This window comes from Nipponia nippon, unplaced genomic scaffold (assembly GCF_047370975.1).
Source record: "Nipponia nippon isolate SJK-2023a ecotype South Korea unplaced genomic scaffold, ASM4737097v1 scaffold_7, whole genome shotgun sequence".
Taxonomy (NCBI): Eukaryota; Metazoa; Chordata; class Aves; order Pelecaniformes; family Threskiornithidae; genus Nipponia; species Nipponia nippon.
In genome coordinates, this window is record NW_028262391.1 from 19,061,296 (window position 1) to 19,079,077 (window position 17,782).

The 17,782-nt window shown below is 37.6% G+C and overlaps 1 protein-coding gene across 3 annotated transcripts in view; it reads left to right on the top strand.

The window, feature by feature from the left end:
* SPHKAP (SPHK1 interactor, AKAP domain containing) overlaps positions 1-17,782 on the top strand; it is a 75,995-nt gene that overhangs the window by 13,087 nt on the left and 45,126 nt on the right. For 2 of the 3 annotated variants that reach the window (XM_087740182.1, XM_087740180.1), the window contains exons 2-3: positions 6,389-6,488; positions 12,669-12,779. In XM_087740182.1, the coding sequence (XP_087596308.1) occupies positions 6,405-6,488; positions 12,669-12,779 (195 nt within the window). In that variant the 5' untranslated portion in view covers positions 6,389-6,404. Of the gene's footprint in view, positions 1-6,385; positions 6,489-12,668; positions 12,780-17,782 lie in introns of all 3 variants that reach the window. The other variant, XM_087740181.1, reaches the window with a different exon arrangement.

Consider the following 17,782-nt stretch of genomic DNA (forward strand, 5'->3'; position numbering starts at 1 on the left):
GGTTCAGTCATTCTTCCTCACCAGACCTTGTCTGGTCCCTAGTTGTTGATCCAGGGCTTCTTTTTATATGTTCTGAAAATCCTTCAAATCAGGAACTTCAAAAATTATTGTTACCAATACTGCATTCTACATATCATTCTAGGCATTTTCTTTCATTGTCTTATGCATCCTACCAGGAAGAGATCTCATGGTTCCTCATGTGCTCTTTCTGTAGTCTCTTCTGATCAAGGTACAGGCCTGTCCTTTCTAGAAGGTTTCCTTAGTAAGTAGCCATTCTACCAGCATAACAAAGGTCCACTTGGAATTGTCCTAAAGTCATGTCAAACCCAGGGATAGGTGGGAAAAAGGCAGGATGCCTATCAGCTGTATGCAAAAGCCCAGTTTGTATTGGGTTGGCTCTCTGTCAGTAAACTATTGTAATATAATTAACCATCAAAAATACCCCCAACCCAATCACCTGTCATCCAGCTCCTGATTTCCAACTCTTTGATTTTATTGTCAACTCTTGCATCTGAGTATACGTTGCCGTAACTATTGAATGTGGAGAAGTTTGTCAGACTTGTACATAAAACATTGTTGTTTTTCCTTTAAGAATTCAGTCAGTAAATAAAGGAAGGAAGGAATATTTCTAAGTAGATATATAGAATTTAGTTAGTTTCATTTACATTTATTCTTCCATAAAACTTGTTTGTTCTTTTATAATATTTTCAAAACATGATTTGAAAGAAGGCTGACCATTGCTAATGCTTGCAGAGGCTTCTAGACTTGTTTGCTTTTTTTTAATTTGGAGCAGAATAAAGGGCATTCAGGGCTCTGTGAACATGGAAGGAAAAGGTTTTTTTATTGTGTGGTGTACCATAGTATGAGTTGTCTTTTCTCTGCTCCTGTTTTTCAGTAGCACGTAGCTAAAGACCTGGCCTTTTTGCAGCTATATCACTGATAAAAATGAAATGTAAATCAAGAGTACCCAATAGATATTATGAAATGAGCAATCTGAATATAAAGCACTTAAACTTGTACTCTTTTTAGTGCGCTGATCTGTAAAACTAGCAACCCAATCCTGTACCTGTTAGACTGCATAGACACTCAGGTCTGATAATGATGGGAAGTATTCAGTATTTTCAGTTCCCAGTGAAGTCAATAGCAGCCAAAGGAGACTGAAACAAGTCTATGAATACCTTAGAAGATCAGACCCTGATATTGCTAGTGATTATATTCTGCACATGGGTTCCAAATCCATAACAAAATCAGAAAGACATTTGTTTGAGGTATTTATAGAACGTCTGTTTGCCTAACCATCTGTGCTCTGATTGAAGTACACACATGGTCCAGACTGAATAAAAACCAATTCTATGGATTAAAATAGTAACTTTGACACTGTTACATCTAAAGATTTTACTGCTAGTGACTTTGTTGACCTGTTTAGATGTAAAGATAATTTTTAAAACTGTAAAATCTGAAAGGTAGCATGAGGAAAGAGTGTGACTAGTCTGTCCACTTCAAAAAGGCTTTGAAGTTAAGTGATGCTGTTTGAACGCTGCTTGAATGCTGCATGCCTTTCAAACTACTGCTTGCTTAGGGTCTGGATTAATCTAGCTACCTTCCTCAGTTTCTGAGTAGCTTTCAGGTTTATTTGTGAGTGGAAAGGTAAAAATATGCTAAAGTATTTTGCCATGCTTTCACTTGTCTCATATTTTTATTTCAAAATGAGATTCATTCCTTTTTTTATTGTTCATGGTGTTCAGTACAAATATTAGCAAAACATTAGAAATGTAGCTGACTATATCTTGGAGTTAATTGCACTGAGAAACCTCACTGTGTTCGTTCGGTTTGCTTCCTTCATCAAGATTATCTTTTTCATGGATCAGTATGTTTTGTATGTTCAAAATGCTGAGATTAGGAATCATAATGAAAAGATGAAAAGCACTAGGCTATAATAGGATTGATTCAAAATATATATATATAATGGTCACTTACTATTTATCGAAATTTCTCCTTAGGCATGATTATGGAACAGCAAGTGTTTGGAAGCTGGTTATGCTTGTTCAAGATGGTAGGAAACTGAAGTTTCTGATATTGCTTCACAAGATCAATTTTCTTTAGTGATAACCTGGGGAATTCTTTAAATTACCTCCTCTTAGTTGATGTAGCACCATCTGCCACATCTGCAAAAAAGATAATTATTTTTAGGAGCAGCTGTGTTTTTTTGATTAAGTCTTGAGTCATCAAGGTCAGTATTTTTGAATTATTCAATGTAGGAAAATAGAAACAATTGTTTTGCCTTTTGGTCAATAATAAAGGATGCATTGTTATTGCAGTTAGTGCCATAAACCTCATAGATTTTACTACAGTCCTCTAATTTCCAAGAAACTTGTTTGCATTCTTCGTGAGAGCATTTAGCTTTGTAGGAAAAAAATATCAGTCATAATTAATGAATCAGTAAGACAGCACCTGGTGGCAAATAAGTGACTGTGGAGACTCTTCTGTTAATGGAAATGTTAAAGTGAAAATGGCGTACTTCTTAACACTGGGTCATAGGTCCAGGTTCTCAGCTTCACTTTCAAAAGCTGAATTGTAAATTAGGATCTCTCACACCAAAGGAAAAATCTCCAAATGAGCCATCCTTTAACAGAGATTCCTTGTTATGCCTGTGGCCTTCTGTGATAGCTCTAAATCAGATGAGCACATCTAAGTCAGATGAGCATTCTCCATCACATAATAAACAATGGGAGCCAAGCAAAGGTGAGAATTAGGACCTGAAACCTTCAACAGCTTGCTTTATCCTGTAGCGAAAAGGCTCCGATATGTGCCAGATGCCTTGAAAGACTAGTGCTTTGTGTAAACTCTTAACGTGAAGTAACGAGTATAGTACGTGAGTGCAGAGCTATTATTTGATGATGAGATGGCTACATCTCTGCCGCAGTTTCTTTCAGCTTCCTGCTGTTGAGGAACTAATGAGAGCAGGCAGTTTCTCAAAGACAGAATAGTTTTTCCCTGGGGAGTTAATGAAAAGGAGGTTTATCTTACTGGCTTTGCTACAGAGCGAAGGTGGCAGAGCTGTATGGCCTGAGGAGGGTCTCTTAAGAAATCACATACATGTTGAAAATTAAAGCTTAGAAAGGATCCCCACAGGATAAAGAAAAAGAAAAGGGGTAACTTTGATCTGAGAGATGAGATAATTGGAAAAGAGATGTTGAAAAGCCAAACCCATGTTCCATATTGAAAGACAGACCTGTGAATCTGAAGGTATCTAGACAGAACCTCATATACTGCACCTCCTTGAGTTATGGAAGACTCAGGTTTGTGACACTGGATGCCCAACCTGAAGAAGCTCAGCTAGGCGCTCATTTTTTCATCAGTTAATGTGTACTGCTACATATCTACTTTGCACGATACCTAGAGGTGTTCATGTAGCTGACCATCAGTGGTGGCCAAGGCGTGGGGGTATGTATTTCTCTGTACTTCTTTTAGAAATTATGTACCCATAAACTCACTGAGGAAAGGCTGTGGAGTCTAAAACTGTTTCTGAATGTAGCTCTCATAATTTAGCATTTCTTTCTTAAAATTATTCCGCTTTTCATTGACTGTGAACACTGACTGCATGAACCTGTTTGCAGACAATGGGAGCCTTGACTTCATATCACTAGCACAACGCTAGAGTTGAACTGCAATGCAGCATAAGAATAAGGGTTCTGCTCTACAGTCACAGCACAGGAAACATGAACCCGAGGACAAAAAAGAAGCTCTGGAAATGTTACAGATACTCATGAATGTGTTGTCCCTTGTCCTGTGGAACACAGTTGCTGATTTTACCTGTGTTCTGAGTAATCAGCTGGACATGAAACACAGCTCTGAGGACTGGGATAGCTGACAAGAGCATTTAGGCTTACCAGATTCCAGTAACACCAAAGGCAGTTGTTGTTGCCTGTCTGAACTTCACTCTGAGATGAAGCCTTTTCTCATTCAAAACATTTAACAGCATTCTACATTTATTTCACTCATCATGTACTTTTAACAAGCTTTTCTGTATTTACAAATGAAAAGTAGGTTTATTTTGGAAACAACACAGATTTTAAAGGATTAAGAAGATTTTACAGATCTTTTTGCTTTCCACACGACTAGGAAGACTATGTCTGTATGTAATGTGCTGCCTCTTACTGGAGTATCATCCAGAGAGAGCACAAATTGTTAATACTCCAGAACATGACTCCTCAACTATATTTTCCAGCTGTGCTTTAATGTACTATTCTATTTGTACTGTTTAATTAAGGTCCAAAAAGGCCTTCAGTTAGCGGCCATCTATCATCTTTGTTGCTTTTAGACTCAGCAACACTTTATGCACTAGAAGTTCAGTTCCCTGCACACAGTGTAACTGAGAGCAAATAGTTATTATCAGCATATCAACCCCCTGTAGGGCAAAGCAGTGGCAAAGCCACTCAGTCTTTCTCTCAGTGAAGAGCAGGAGGAAACAACGGGCCTTGTACTTCAACCTGTAGGTCAGACTTGATTTGTAAATTTCTATTAGATTGCAGAAGTGATGCATCTTATAAAAAGAGGCAGTGCACAGCTTCTGCTGGGAGTACTGACTTGGACCTAGTTCAGAGGCTGCACCTTAATTTGGACTTATCAAGGAGGGTACTTAATTTATACGGTATTTGATCCTCTGAATATGAGGTTCTTATTTTTAATGAAGATATAAAACCAGAATGACTTCATATGTTTAATGTCCCTCTTTCTGTTAAAGAACTCAGTATACGGCCTGTAAAACGCTATTTTGCTTTGTCAAATGCCAGAGAAATTACTGCCCAGAAATGTTACTGCTTATCTATATAATCTGAGCAATGGAGCAGAATTTTGTAAACAGACAAAAGTCTCCTTTCTAGATACAAATGATGCTGGTATCTTAGAAAGTATTAAGTGGTATCACACTTTTCAAGTGAAGTCAGTTAACCTACTGGTCTCACTTGTGCATCTGTGTTCAATCCTCCCATGCAATTCATGAAGCTTCCCCCCAGTTAGCAATTAATAAGTGCTAAGTTAGTTTTATATCTTTCATTCACTCTTCTAATTCCAGCACATATAGATACTTTTTTTTAATAATTATGAAATAGCACCACACACATCAGCAAAATTCTTATTGATAAAGTTACTTATCAATGGGAGTGAATATATTCATAACTGGTCCTAAGCAGTATCAAGTGAAATATAGATACATGAATCTTTGAGAGAAAGGTAGCCTTATTGATGTTTGACTGGGGATTTGGGCAAAAAGTGGAAGTAGCCTCCTCTTAACATATTGGCTTAAGCTCCAGTGAAGGTCACTTATGAAAATGCATTTTAGTTTTTAGTTGAGCATACCAGAAAATTGTGCATGGTCTGTTATCCTATTGGAACTGATGAAAGATTATTAGTTAAGCCATGTTAACCTGGTTGCTTGTTATGGTCTATTGCAACATGTTCCACATCTCACAGATGACTTGCAACAAATTAAAAGCACTCTAGAGACCCAATTTGGGAAGCAGAACTTGATCGTGTAGGACACTCTTTCCCTAGTACATTTTTGAAGAAATAGCCCTTTAGGACTCTGTGGTCTTTAATTGCAATGACATCATGTACAGAGAGAGAAGCTTCACTAAGCTTGTGACAATTTGATTGTTATATGGAGGGAAATCTTACAAGGCTGGCCTGAACTATTCCAAAAGTGTGAGGGGTGGTACCAGCTGTGCATGCAAATAATTTGGCTGGGGGAGCTTGTTTTTATGGTTTTGTATTTCACATCTGCACAGTTCCAAAATAAATATAGTTCTGTTGTGTACAACTGACTCACAAAACAGAGTATGTGCATGACTTACCTTTGCTCTAAACCTATAATCTATCAAGCTATTCCATCTAGATTACGGAATTCAACCACTCCTGTAGTGTTTTTTTTACATTTTAATCACTAGCCCTTTGCTTCTATCCAGGCAGGTAAAAATGCAGCAAACTTTTTTTTTTTTTTTTTGTCTACCAAGCTGAATTAATGCAGCAAGTATTTCATTTGCTGCTCCAAGCTGCCTACTTATGAAAACAACCTAGTACCACTTTTTACAATGTCATTCAAGACAGGCAGATATGATTGTAGGCAGCTATATGCTCTCCTCTAGTCTTCAAAGGACATTGGTCTGCTATTTTATATCCAAAGTATGTAGCTCAGGAGAGTCTTCCAAAAAGGGAAAATTAAGGTAATAAATAGATGTAACATCAGCAAGGAGAGTATAGACACTGTCTTGTAATCTAAGTTAAGATACGTCTCTTTACTGAACTGTATTTTGTTATCATTTGAGTTATCTATGTAGCTGAGTCACTGGAAAGGTTTTTGGGGGTTTGTTTCTTTTTTGTTTTTCAGCAGCTTTGAATCTCCACTGATGCATGAAGTCCCAGAGCACCAAGGCAGCAGCACAGACAGTTCGGCAAGCAGTTTGGGAAGCTCCGTCACAGCATGTAAGAAGGTAACTTCTAAGTTTATGTTATATTCAAAGGCAGATATATCCCAGGTTATAGCTTTGCTTTTTAGCTTTTGTCTTTATTGGGGAATACAAAATTTAACTGATGCCTAAAAAAGAAAAGGACTGATACAGAAAAATAAATTCTGGGTGCTGTTATGATATCTTGTGATTTTGTCTGCCTGGTCTATACTTGTCTGGTCCCAAAATATATTATACATATATGGGAGATAAACTCCACCTGAATATTACTATTTTTCCTCATTATCTGACAATATGAAATAAAAGCAGTGCATAGCATGAATACCTTCAGGACTGCTCTTCAATGGGTGGCAAGTTTCTGGGACCCAGCCTGAAGGTCCAGAGCTTTGCTTCTCTCAGGTCAGTACAATGGAGGGTCCTTCATGAAACAGCTTTTCTGCCTTCCCTAGTATCTGACTGGAAGGGTTTCAGCAACCCAGGAGGTAGTATAGATGACCGTTGCTGGTTTTGTTGCCTCAAAATGGGTTTATATGTAATTATTTAATTTCTTTTTTATGTAATTTTTTTCATGTAGACAATTTCAGTACAACTGAGAATACACAGGTGAAGGCCATGGGTGCTTCCTTTTATTCCTCCTCCCCAGGGCCAGATTATGGCAGTACAGTCTGAGGGAAGGGGGCACTACCAAAGATCTATTGAGGAGGGCAGGTCATCTTTCATCTCTCACTTTGCAATAACCCTCAGAGCTCTGCTGTCTCCCACAGGCATAATTCTAGAGCCGATAAGAAAGCATTTGTTCTAACACAGAAATGTTATAAAACTTCACAGTTCATTCAGCTTTCCCATAATTCTTACTTTTTTTCTTTTCCTTCCGCTAGTAATAATAATGCTTTCCTTTTTTTTTTTTTCAAAATAACAACAATATATATTTATATATGTAAGCAGAGAGAGAGAAATTAAAATATGTAGAAATAAAGATTTATTTTCCTCATCCTGAAAACCACACTGTGGGTGGTCAGTATTGTCTGTCTACAGAAATTTTGTTAAGTGTGAAATCATTGATATAAAAAAGAACTCAATAGACTGATGTGTACACTGGGACTGGGCTTCTCCAGCTCACCCCAACATGGCTAAAAGACAAAGTGTCAATATTTCATTTGATCAAAGGGTTTGTTTATTTGCAAAAGAATACCTGATTATTAAAAAAATGGTGCTGACTGTATATAGCTAGAAACAGGCAGCAAATCCATTGTGTGGGAGAACATCTTAAATTTTCATTTAATCTCAGAATTGTCTATTTTATATAAGACTGAAGGACAGTGGCACAGCACTGAGAAGTGGCACCACTGTGTTTACAGATACTCCCAGCTTGGTCACCTTCAGAAGCAGCACCACTCTCTTTTAAAGGCTAGCCTTTACCACACGATTTAGAGCTGCTTCACCTGTTTGATCCCTTACATTTGAACTTTTCATTGTAACACGAGTCGATTTTATGATTGTCGCCACACTAAAAGAAGTCATTCACTTCTGCCAACACTTCTGACAAACAGCAGGATATTTTGGGCGTCTTTACAGCATTGTCACAGAATGTGTTACCATTCTTTTTTTGTGTGGAAAAGGATAAAAAATTACCAAAAATAGGCCATTACCTTCTCTTTTAGCCTCTGTTAGTTACAGTGATTTTTAAGTTAGATGTGTAATTGGTGGTGGAGTGAAACACTATGGGTTCCCGCTGCAAGGGAACGGTTTAAACAATTGACTTGCAGGTTTGAGTAATTATATTTGGCATGAATGGCTCCTGTCAGGAACCGTATGAGATGTGGCCTGTTACTACACAGATCAATCTGAACAAATGCAGAAGATGTGCCCCTTGATATCTCATCTTATTCTGTATGTCCCACTTTCATATCTTTTTTGATGAGTAGTAATTAACCAAAGCAATTAAGATGATCAGCCACGAAGGCGCAGCTGTTTCATTTGTGGAGCAGAGCCTTTTTAATGTTGTCTCGGTTATAGATATTTACTGTATTTTAATGTCTTATGATCTAAATCAGGGAGCAGGAAGCTGTTACACTAAACTCGTATGCAATATTTTCCTCTGGGAAAGAGTGACTTTTCTAATCCACACTCTGCTAGAGGCTGATTTAGTTCATTGATTCACAACACACTGAGTAATGCTGACGGCTGAGTCTCTAGATGAGAGTGGAAAACTTTTTTTTTAGAACCATGAATTACTGCTGATTTCACATTTAGTGCACGATAAAATTCATCCTGAATTATTTTCTGAGTGTGATGATCCTTCTCTGAACCAGATATACAGCAGTATAGTGTGTGCAGCTGTTACAGATAAGTATGGTCAATGAATCAAGTTCTGTTTTCAATTGTACCATTGCAAATCACGAGCAACCTCGCTGAATTCAGCAAAATTGCTAACAATGTATGTCAATGGGACTGGCCCAGAACTTGTCTCAATTAGATAAGAATGAAGAGAAGTACAAGACGGGAGGAGGAAATTTTGGCAAGTGGTACTGTTTGCCTTAAAAGTGCAGGCTATATAAAAGAAGGATGCTGACTGACAGCTGAAGTAGTACAGGTTTAGGTTTCTTATCCTTTGGTACAGACCAGCTCAGTATATTTTGAAAATATACTTGCTTAAATGCAAAAATGGCAATCAGAATGTACTGGTAGAATTACATCTCTGAGGAATACCAGTTCTCACACTGTATTTGATTAATTAATTAGCCCTGTTAATTTAGGCCAGCTCCTTCAAGCTTATACATTTTTGATCATTGCAGTCATACATTACTATAAGGACTTCAGTATATTCCCTTAAAAGCATGAATATCCCAGCAAGTTTTAATACATATGCAGACTCCCACTTTATATAAACACATTTTTGCGTAGCAGGTGTGGGTAACCCTACTGTGATCAGCATTGCGGGGTGGCTCAAATTATCCTCCCTCCAAAGAAGTGCTTATGGGAAGGTTCTGAGCAAGAACATGTCTGTAATGGTCCTAATGCAGAAACTTGCATTTCATAAGGTAGAGTTTAAACTCACCCAAAGTTTAACCCTCATTCCTGCCACTGCTTACTCAAATGTCACCTTCCGTCTCCTGAACACCATTCAGATCTGTGTAAAACCAGACCATATGCAAGGAGGCCTCTCCCACATGTTCCTGCATGCCTCCCTTTCCCACAGCTCTGTCTTTTCTGAGTAATTTCCGGAGGCTTTCCAGATTACTTTGGGCCAGCCTGTATTCCTTAGATTGCTGACCTCTGCCAGCTTCTGCTGCATGGACTCAAGTATATCTGTTTTTGTTTTTCTCACCTGTCTTCAAATCCAAATTGCTGCAAATTATCTTCTCCAACCTCCAGTAGTAAAAATGTTATGCCTATTGCACCTTTTTTCACATTTCTGGCTGCATTCTCAAGTGCATGTGCAGAACTACTTATGCACACATGAGAGCAGAATCTGGCCCAGGGAAAACACTAACGTTCATCTCCTTGAGGTTACTTAAAAATCACATGCTGTCCAAAACTTCCATGTAATAATTTCTACCCTTGACTTCAAAGTCTATTATGAAAAGCTGCATACAAAAATTAAATGTACTATAAAGACTTGCAACTTATAAACCATCCTGGAGTGACACAAGCTTGGCAACTATGACCTGACCTGACTGAAACATTTGCTCAGGAGAGTTATTTCTTCTGTTGGTGCTTTACCAGTATTTGCTTCCTGATAAAACCTTCCTCTGAAAGAAAGATAATGCTACCACAGGTCATTTAACATCCCACAGGAGGAAAACTAGGTGAAGTTTGGACTGCCCAGCTCATTTTATGGGTTTATCATCTACAGTATACATCTGCTATGATCTAGCTGTTCTGAAACATTAGGCGTGCACACCAAGTCCTTATAAGACAAAGAGTAGTAGTATCAAGGATATGAACCTTGTTTCTGCACAATAATTTCTGCCTATTCTGGTTTCTCAGAAACTGTCTGAGATTTGGGAAAGAAAGACCTAAAGTGATTAAGACTGAAGGCAAATTCACTGTGATTTTTAAGGAAATGAAACAAGACTGCTTGTTACAGCAAAAGCTATTTAAGCTAAAGAGAACTGTTTCCTACGTATGAAAAATTATGTCTTAACAGGTAATTAGAACTTCATCCCTTGAGGATGAGAAGATCTAGAATGAGATGAAACCTGAAATTACTATATATATGTAGATATATATGTGTGTGTGTGTGTATGTATATGTTCAATTCTTTATGTCTTTATAAAAGCCTCAGAGAATGGTAATTTTTGGAAACGGGGAAAAAAATTCTTGATTCTAGATTTTAGCAACCAGTTTATAGTAGTTCAGCATTTCCACATTTGAAAACATTCCTTAAAAAAAAAACACGTTTATAACACTAACAGGAAATTGTTTCTTTGGGATATGAAATATATGATTTTCCCCATCTAGTCTCAGAGTTGGTTATGGTGGCAGGAATGTTTTTGCACTGAGACAGGAGGTTATAAAATTTATTGAGTGCAGAGTCATTCAGCTGGTAAACAAGATTAGCTAGCAGCACCCAAGAAGAGATTGGTGTCAATGTGAAGCATTCATGAGCCCTTCTCATTCTCAGAACAAAGTCTTCGGGCACGGTGCTTTTTCCGAGTATTTTGTGAAACCTAAATTTGTATTCAATAGCTCTTTGGAAGAAATCCCATAGCAGGGCTGGAGCACTGGGAAACAACCACCACAAAGGTGCAAAGCCTTTGTGGACGGCACCAAAGAAGGGCACTGAAGCAGGCCAAACTTATGGACTGTGGTGTTCCCCATTACCTCCTCATCCATCTTCTGCTGACTTTTATTCAGAAATCAATATAGAATAATACAGGGAGTGCAATATTAACTATCTAACTGGCTTTCTGCCAGAAAGATAAAAATTAGAGTAAGTGTTAGTCTGTGGGTGGTAATAAGCTTACTTCCGGATTGCCCCTGAGTATTAGAAAATTGCGTCAACTGTTCAGATCAGCTTTCCACAGTCATTTATCTTCCCTGAGAAATGAAGAGGCCTCACAAGTTCTTCTCACTTCTCTTCCTAATGAAGGGATCTAGGCTTACGGATCAAACGTTCCTGAAGTAGGACAAAGGTGTCTCAATGCAAAACATGCAGTAAGGTAAAGGAAAGTACTGTGGATAGATTTTTTTTCCAGGTGGAGCAACAAATTTATATTTTAAAATATCATTATTAAAATAAAAGGCTAAAGAGCTAAAGTACAGCCTATTTCCACGTAATGCAAGAATTGCGAGAAGTACAAATAAAATATACATCCATTTCATAAACATACTTCTTAACATTGCTGCCTGGGGAAGACAATAAGCCCTATAAAATGTTCTATAAGTAGTCCACTGTTGCAGCTATTCTTTTCCTGCTGTTACCTAGTTGTTTTAAAAATACTAAGGGTCCCTCTTTTTCATGGAAGAATACTAGTACAGAGGCAGCAAGTAAGAAATTCGGTTCAATCTAAGCATCAGACTTGCAAAACTGGCTTTGCCTCTTTATAGTCTACAGATATGTGTAGCCCCATTTTGTTTTTGTTTGAGCAAAGCTTGTGGCATAAGCTGTAGGACTGAGTCAACACAGAGACATTAAGTGCAAAGTTTTGGTCTCAGGGTGCTCAGTACTCATTGCAGCAGGTCTTAAGTACTTTAGCTTCTCAGAAAGCAGAAAAATGTGTTTAAGAAGAAAGAGTTTGTAGCCTAGGCAGTCCCAGAAATGAGGCTGCTGGCAGAATGAATAGTACTGATCTATTGTGGGGAGAGAGACAGTAAATCATAAAGGCTGCAAGTTTGTGCACTCTGGTATAATTAAATAATTAGTTTTCACAACATCTGTGTTTATCACTTTAACACAGAACAAAACTCCTAGCAATATTTTCCAATAAAAATGTTGGGTTTAGGCATCTCCTTCAAGTATCTCCAAGTACTCTCAGTTCTGAAAGAAAATAGGCTAATGTTTTAGGGGATATATAAATCACTTGATTTAAGGTGCATTAACTGGACAGGTCCAAAAGGAACGGGGGTCCCAGTCTTGCCCCCAAAAATTTTGTAGGCAAGATTTCCTTTGAGTTACAACAATAGAGTTCAGGACCCCAAAGTACAGTAGGACTGAGTAATTTTTTAAAATATTTTAACTATTTTTAACTATTTTAACAGATTCTCTGCAGTAACAGTCTGCTAGAATCAACAGACTACTGGCTGCAGAATCAGAGGACACCATGCCAAATTGGCTTTCTGGAAGACAAGTCAGAAAGCAACTGTGCCTCAGTAAGTACTTGCTGTAATCTCCTCTGGGGGAAAGTCCATTGAGAGTTATTTGGGTAGGATGTGGGGCCAACCACAGTACATGTTAAACTAAAGAAGTCAGTGACTAACTGGCACTGAAATAACAGCGATCTATCTACAGTTTCTGTAATTTCTAGCTTTCTGTTAAAAGCAAAAATACAAAGCAAAAATGCATGCAGATTTCTATACAGAGCACATTAATGAAGATTACTGCAGAGGTTTCCCCACATTTGGCCTTCAGACTTTGTGGCCCTCCGTATTTTTTTATGTTCATAATCTGCAACTGACAAGAAAGAAAAATAAGCCAAAGAGAAAATTATTCCAAACCATAACTTGATAAGTTGAAGGTTGGAAAGAGTAGATGTTTAAAAGGCTGCTCAATGTTCTCGAAGGCATAGAGATACGATTAAAGAGAAAACTGTTTCCATATTCGATGAGAAACTAGCTGCTAAAGAACTCAAACAGAATTATTTTACATTTGAAATGGAATTTGAATATCACTATTGTGGGTTATAATGCAATTAAGAACAGCTTTTGCTTAAGAGCATACATGAAGAAATAGGAGTTGTTATGTTGCTTTACACACTATCTACATGAAACTGGATGGCAGTACATTGCTATGATTGTAATAGGTTTTTTGTCTGATGAAGGACTCAGGAGAGCAAATCCTTACTTGAATCCCATTTGATTGCTACTCCCTGGCCCCAGTGAGCCAACAAGGGCTTTAGAAAAGAGCGGTTTTATCTCAGGCAAAAGGTTTCCAGCAGTGCTTGTGCTGCACACAACCTAAAGACCAGCTGAGGGCTCTCATGGAGTCTGCTGGGATTCCCTCAAGGACATGGACATTTCAGCTCTAGCTGATGAACCCAGACTCCTGCTGTCAAGAAACTGAATCTCCATCCCATGGCGGCAATGACTGGAGGCTTTGTGCCTTGCCTGGGGGTGATGCAGCATGCTTGAGAACAGCAGGAGTGATACAATAGTGTAATTGCAGCAGTTAAAAGTTAGGAATATGGTCAAAGGTTATAGGGCTGAATTCACTGTCATGCTGTCCACTGGACTATCAGTTCCCACAAGACAGAGTGAGCAAGATGCACAACCTAATCAGAGTGTGCTAGTAAGTAACCATACAAGGTATAAGGTGAGAAACTAAACAGACTCCTGTATCTATTTTGGATGATGCCAGGTGAAACAAGGAAGGGAATATTAAGGAGTAATGTTTAGTGATACTAATTTCCTAGACTCCCAAAACTAGACAGACAGCAGTTTTCTGTTCTTTGAGCATTCTGCATGTATTTTCCCAAGCAAAAGGGTCACAGTATTAGGAAGTACTAACATTGCTCAATTGCAGCTGAAATGCTGTCATTTGAACAGTATCCTGAATACATTTGTAACCAGAACAGGGTCATCAGGCAGGTAATGTGTTGTTTGATATAGGAAAGGATTGCTTTTAATGCAAAAAACATTGACCACAGTCACTTGGTTTCACTATTTAGTATTTCATATCCTAAAAAAGGCGTGTTTTCTCAGAGGAAATGATTACTCCAGATAATAATAGAAAAATTAATTATGACTTGCTTTTTGATATATTGAGCTTTGACTTTATTCTTCATGTTTCCTTGAATCTTATAGGAAATTATACCTATCTCTGATAGGATGGAGCTACTGAGAAAAGATAGCTTGTTAAAGCAAGACTATACTCAGATTTGATTTAAAAATACCTGGTATAGCTGCTTGATACACAGTTTTCCTCTTGAAAGCACAGACCAGGTTTTATTTAGCCCTGGTCAGTTACCTTGTAGGGAAAATAAGCGTTACTCTTACCATTCTGCAGATGTGAGAGAAGAGGCAGAAGTACTGAAATGACTTTTCATTACAATCCTCAAGGGAGATTCTGAGATAAGGGGTTTCAGCAAGTCACAGACCCAAATCTCACATGTGCTGAATGCCCACAGCTTCCCCTGGCAAAGTCATGCAAGGTGATAATTTTCTTTTAATCCCTTCTTTGTCAAAGAAAAGACAAACAAGACAAAGCTCTTTCCTAAGAAAACAGCTTGAGTTACTACAGTGTGATGGTGTAGTTCTGCTTGTAGGCAGAGGGTGGGCAAAGGTGCTCCGTGAGACTTCCAGGATACAGAACTGCTCCACAGTTCCTAATGCCATCCTAAAACTACAAGACCCTGACTGACCCCTTTTTTACATGGGAGGAACATTAGGATATGTTTTGAAACAAGGTCTGCCAAGTCATCTTCTCCCATTGCCTACTCCTTGCACAGTGTGCATATAGGACAGTTAGCTGTCCCTGTAGGGCTTTCTGAACACAGTGCCAACTCTACACACACAAAAATTTTGCAATTTTCAAAGCAAAATTTCAGTACCTAGCTGATTCTGCAATTTACAGTTATCACTATAGAAGAAAAGAGATTATATTGAAAGAATTTGGTATTAACGAGATTGAAGTGGAATGTACAATAATATATTGAGTGAAATTAAAATACCATATATAGAGAGCATTAATTTAGAAGCTAAGAAGTTAAAGATTATTTGGAACATTAAGAGAAAAGCTATTTGGTGGCCTGGAAGCTTAGTTCTTGATCTGTCCCTAGAAGTTTTGCTTTTGAGTTACTGTTGAATAGTTACTCATAAACTGTTATGAGCAGAACTGAAGTTTTGTTCATATTCCTGGTTAATTTATTCTGAGTGGTAGTACAGTACAGAATTCTAATTTGGGTGCCTAAAAAGTTCCACAACTAATGTAAATACAAGCAATAAACTAGAAACCTTTGACATTAATCATCAAAATTGATACATGGATCAGAGTGTAAGCACACATCTTTTTTTTTTTCAGAGTTGCTCTCCCCATGTTAGATATGTAGGTGGTTCATTTGGCTGTGCATAGTACCTGAGCAAACCAGGGAACAGGGAATACTTAACCACTGCGCAAGGATTAAGCATTAGTTCAGTATCATACTCAGAACCTGCAAAGCACTTCATTCTGAGTCCTTTCCAATGACCAACACTAAATGAGCAGAAGCTGCAGGAATGAGGGAGGAAGAAGGATATGAACACAGAATAGTTTCCCCAGCTTCTCAACTAGCAAGCAAACCAGACTGCCCTTAGCAGAAAGTATGTTCTCTTTCATGTGGAAGATTTTATAAATTGCTGTTGCCAATGGTGTCAGAGATGTTTTAATCAAACTGCCTCTGAAAGTTGTCATTAGGTTTGCAGAAAGAAAAAAGGAATCTCAAATGTACTATATCATTAACGGTTGCTTTACCCAAAGATAGCTTGTAATACATTTAGCTATAGTGTTCAGTTTTCATTTGGAAGAGTTCATGTTTAGTTATAAGGGGTCTAATCTTACTGTAACTATAAATGCAACAAGACCATATGAACATATGCTTTCATAAATGTTATATTCATTATGTCCCATTACAAATTAGCACAGTTAGTACAAGTAGAAATAGACTCATGGCTGTCCTATGTACGCTCACCAAGTATACTAATATTGCTTTATTAAAACACTAAACATTTAACTCAGTTATAGCAGACTACTTTTTCAAAGAGAGTTTTTGGTTTTGTTTTGTTTTTTTTTAAGGAGACACACATTTTGGTACATGTAATAGTCCATTCATTTCCAGTGAATGAAAATGTAGCCATTATGATATGAATATAATGAATTGTGTTAGAGGAACAGTATTTCATATTTGCTTAAGTTGGAAATCTTCTCCTGAGCTCTGAAAATTATTATTTCAAATTCTGGTATTCCACCATAATAGAAGAAATATTAGCGTGTCCATATTTAATCCAATGTCTCTGGTCATCTGCAAGGACGAACAACAGAAATCATAGGGAGAAATAATAGCAAAATGGGGTGTCTTGTTCTCTCTTTTTATGCCAACTTAGCACTGTGTTGGTGAGTTGTCTGTGAAAAGAAATGTTATATGTAGAATGAGTGAGTATGATGTGAACAGAGTTTGAAAGATTGTTTTGTCCTAACTTTCCTTTCCTACTTTCTGTACATACTATTTTTGTCCAATTCTCTGTGTTTACATTTAGGAAATGAGATTACTGGGATTGAGTCCAGGGGGACAGGGATAACTGTCGTAGGTTATTAGGGCTTTCTAGGGAGACTTCCCACACAGGCTAGTCAGGAAGAGGCAGCTGAAAGAGATTTCTGTGTGCTTGAAGTGAAGGCACAGTGGGAGAGAGTGAAGGTAAATCCTAGGAATCAGCACTGTTTGTTTTCATTTCTGTATTGGAATAAAACATCTTACCAGCTGTCTTTAAAACGTCCCTGCATTGAAGTGTGCTACCCTCCCTATTTCAGATGACCCTGTCTGATTTTGCCATGCTGTGTGCTTAAAAGGGTTAAACTCCTTCAAAGAACTTCTACACCTATGTTATGTTTTTTTCCTCTTCAGAGAATATTTGAGTAATTGCTAAACATTCAATTAAACTTAGTTAAATTAACAATGATACTGTTTAACAGTAGTTTACTACTGCAGATTAGAATACGTAGTTTCATGCTAATATCATAATTAGATAGTATACATTTTAAAGGTAGTTTAATTATGGAAGTATTGTTTTGTTTGTTTCCACTGACTGAGAACTTAATTAAAACCCACCTAATAGAATAAAATATGTTGATTTATGAGACATAATCATAAGCCACACAGTGACTTCTAAATATAATTAAAATATCTGTAATGTGACATTCTTATTAACCCATGGAAAGACCTCATAAAATAAATGTATTTTCACATAAATATATATGCCTTTGTCCACTCCATTATTGCCAACTAGCTTTCTCTGGACCTACACCAAATGTTCCCTGCTTTGGACATGCTTTTAAGCAAACCTTATTTGAAAAGAAAAAACTGATAGATGCTTTGTCCCTACTTCCCCTCCAAAGATCTAGATTATTTAATTACCAGTGCTGAACATTTGTGGTTGGCTTATGTTAAGTATAAGTAAAGAAATTA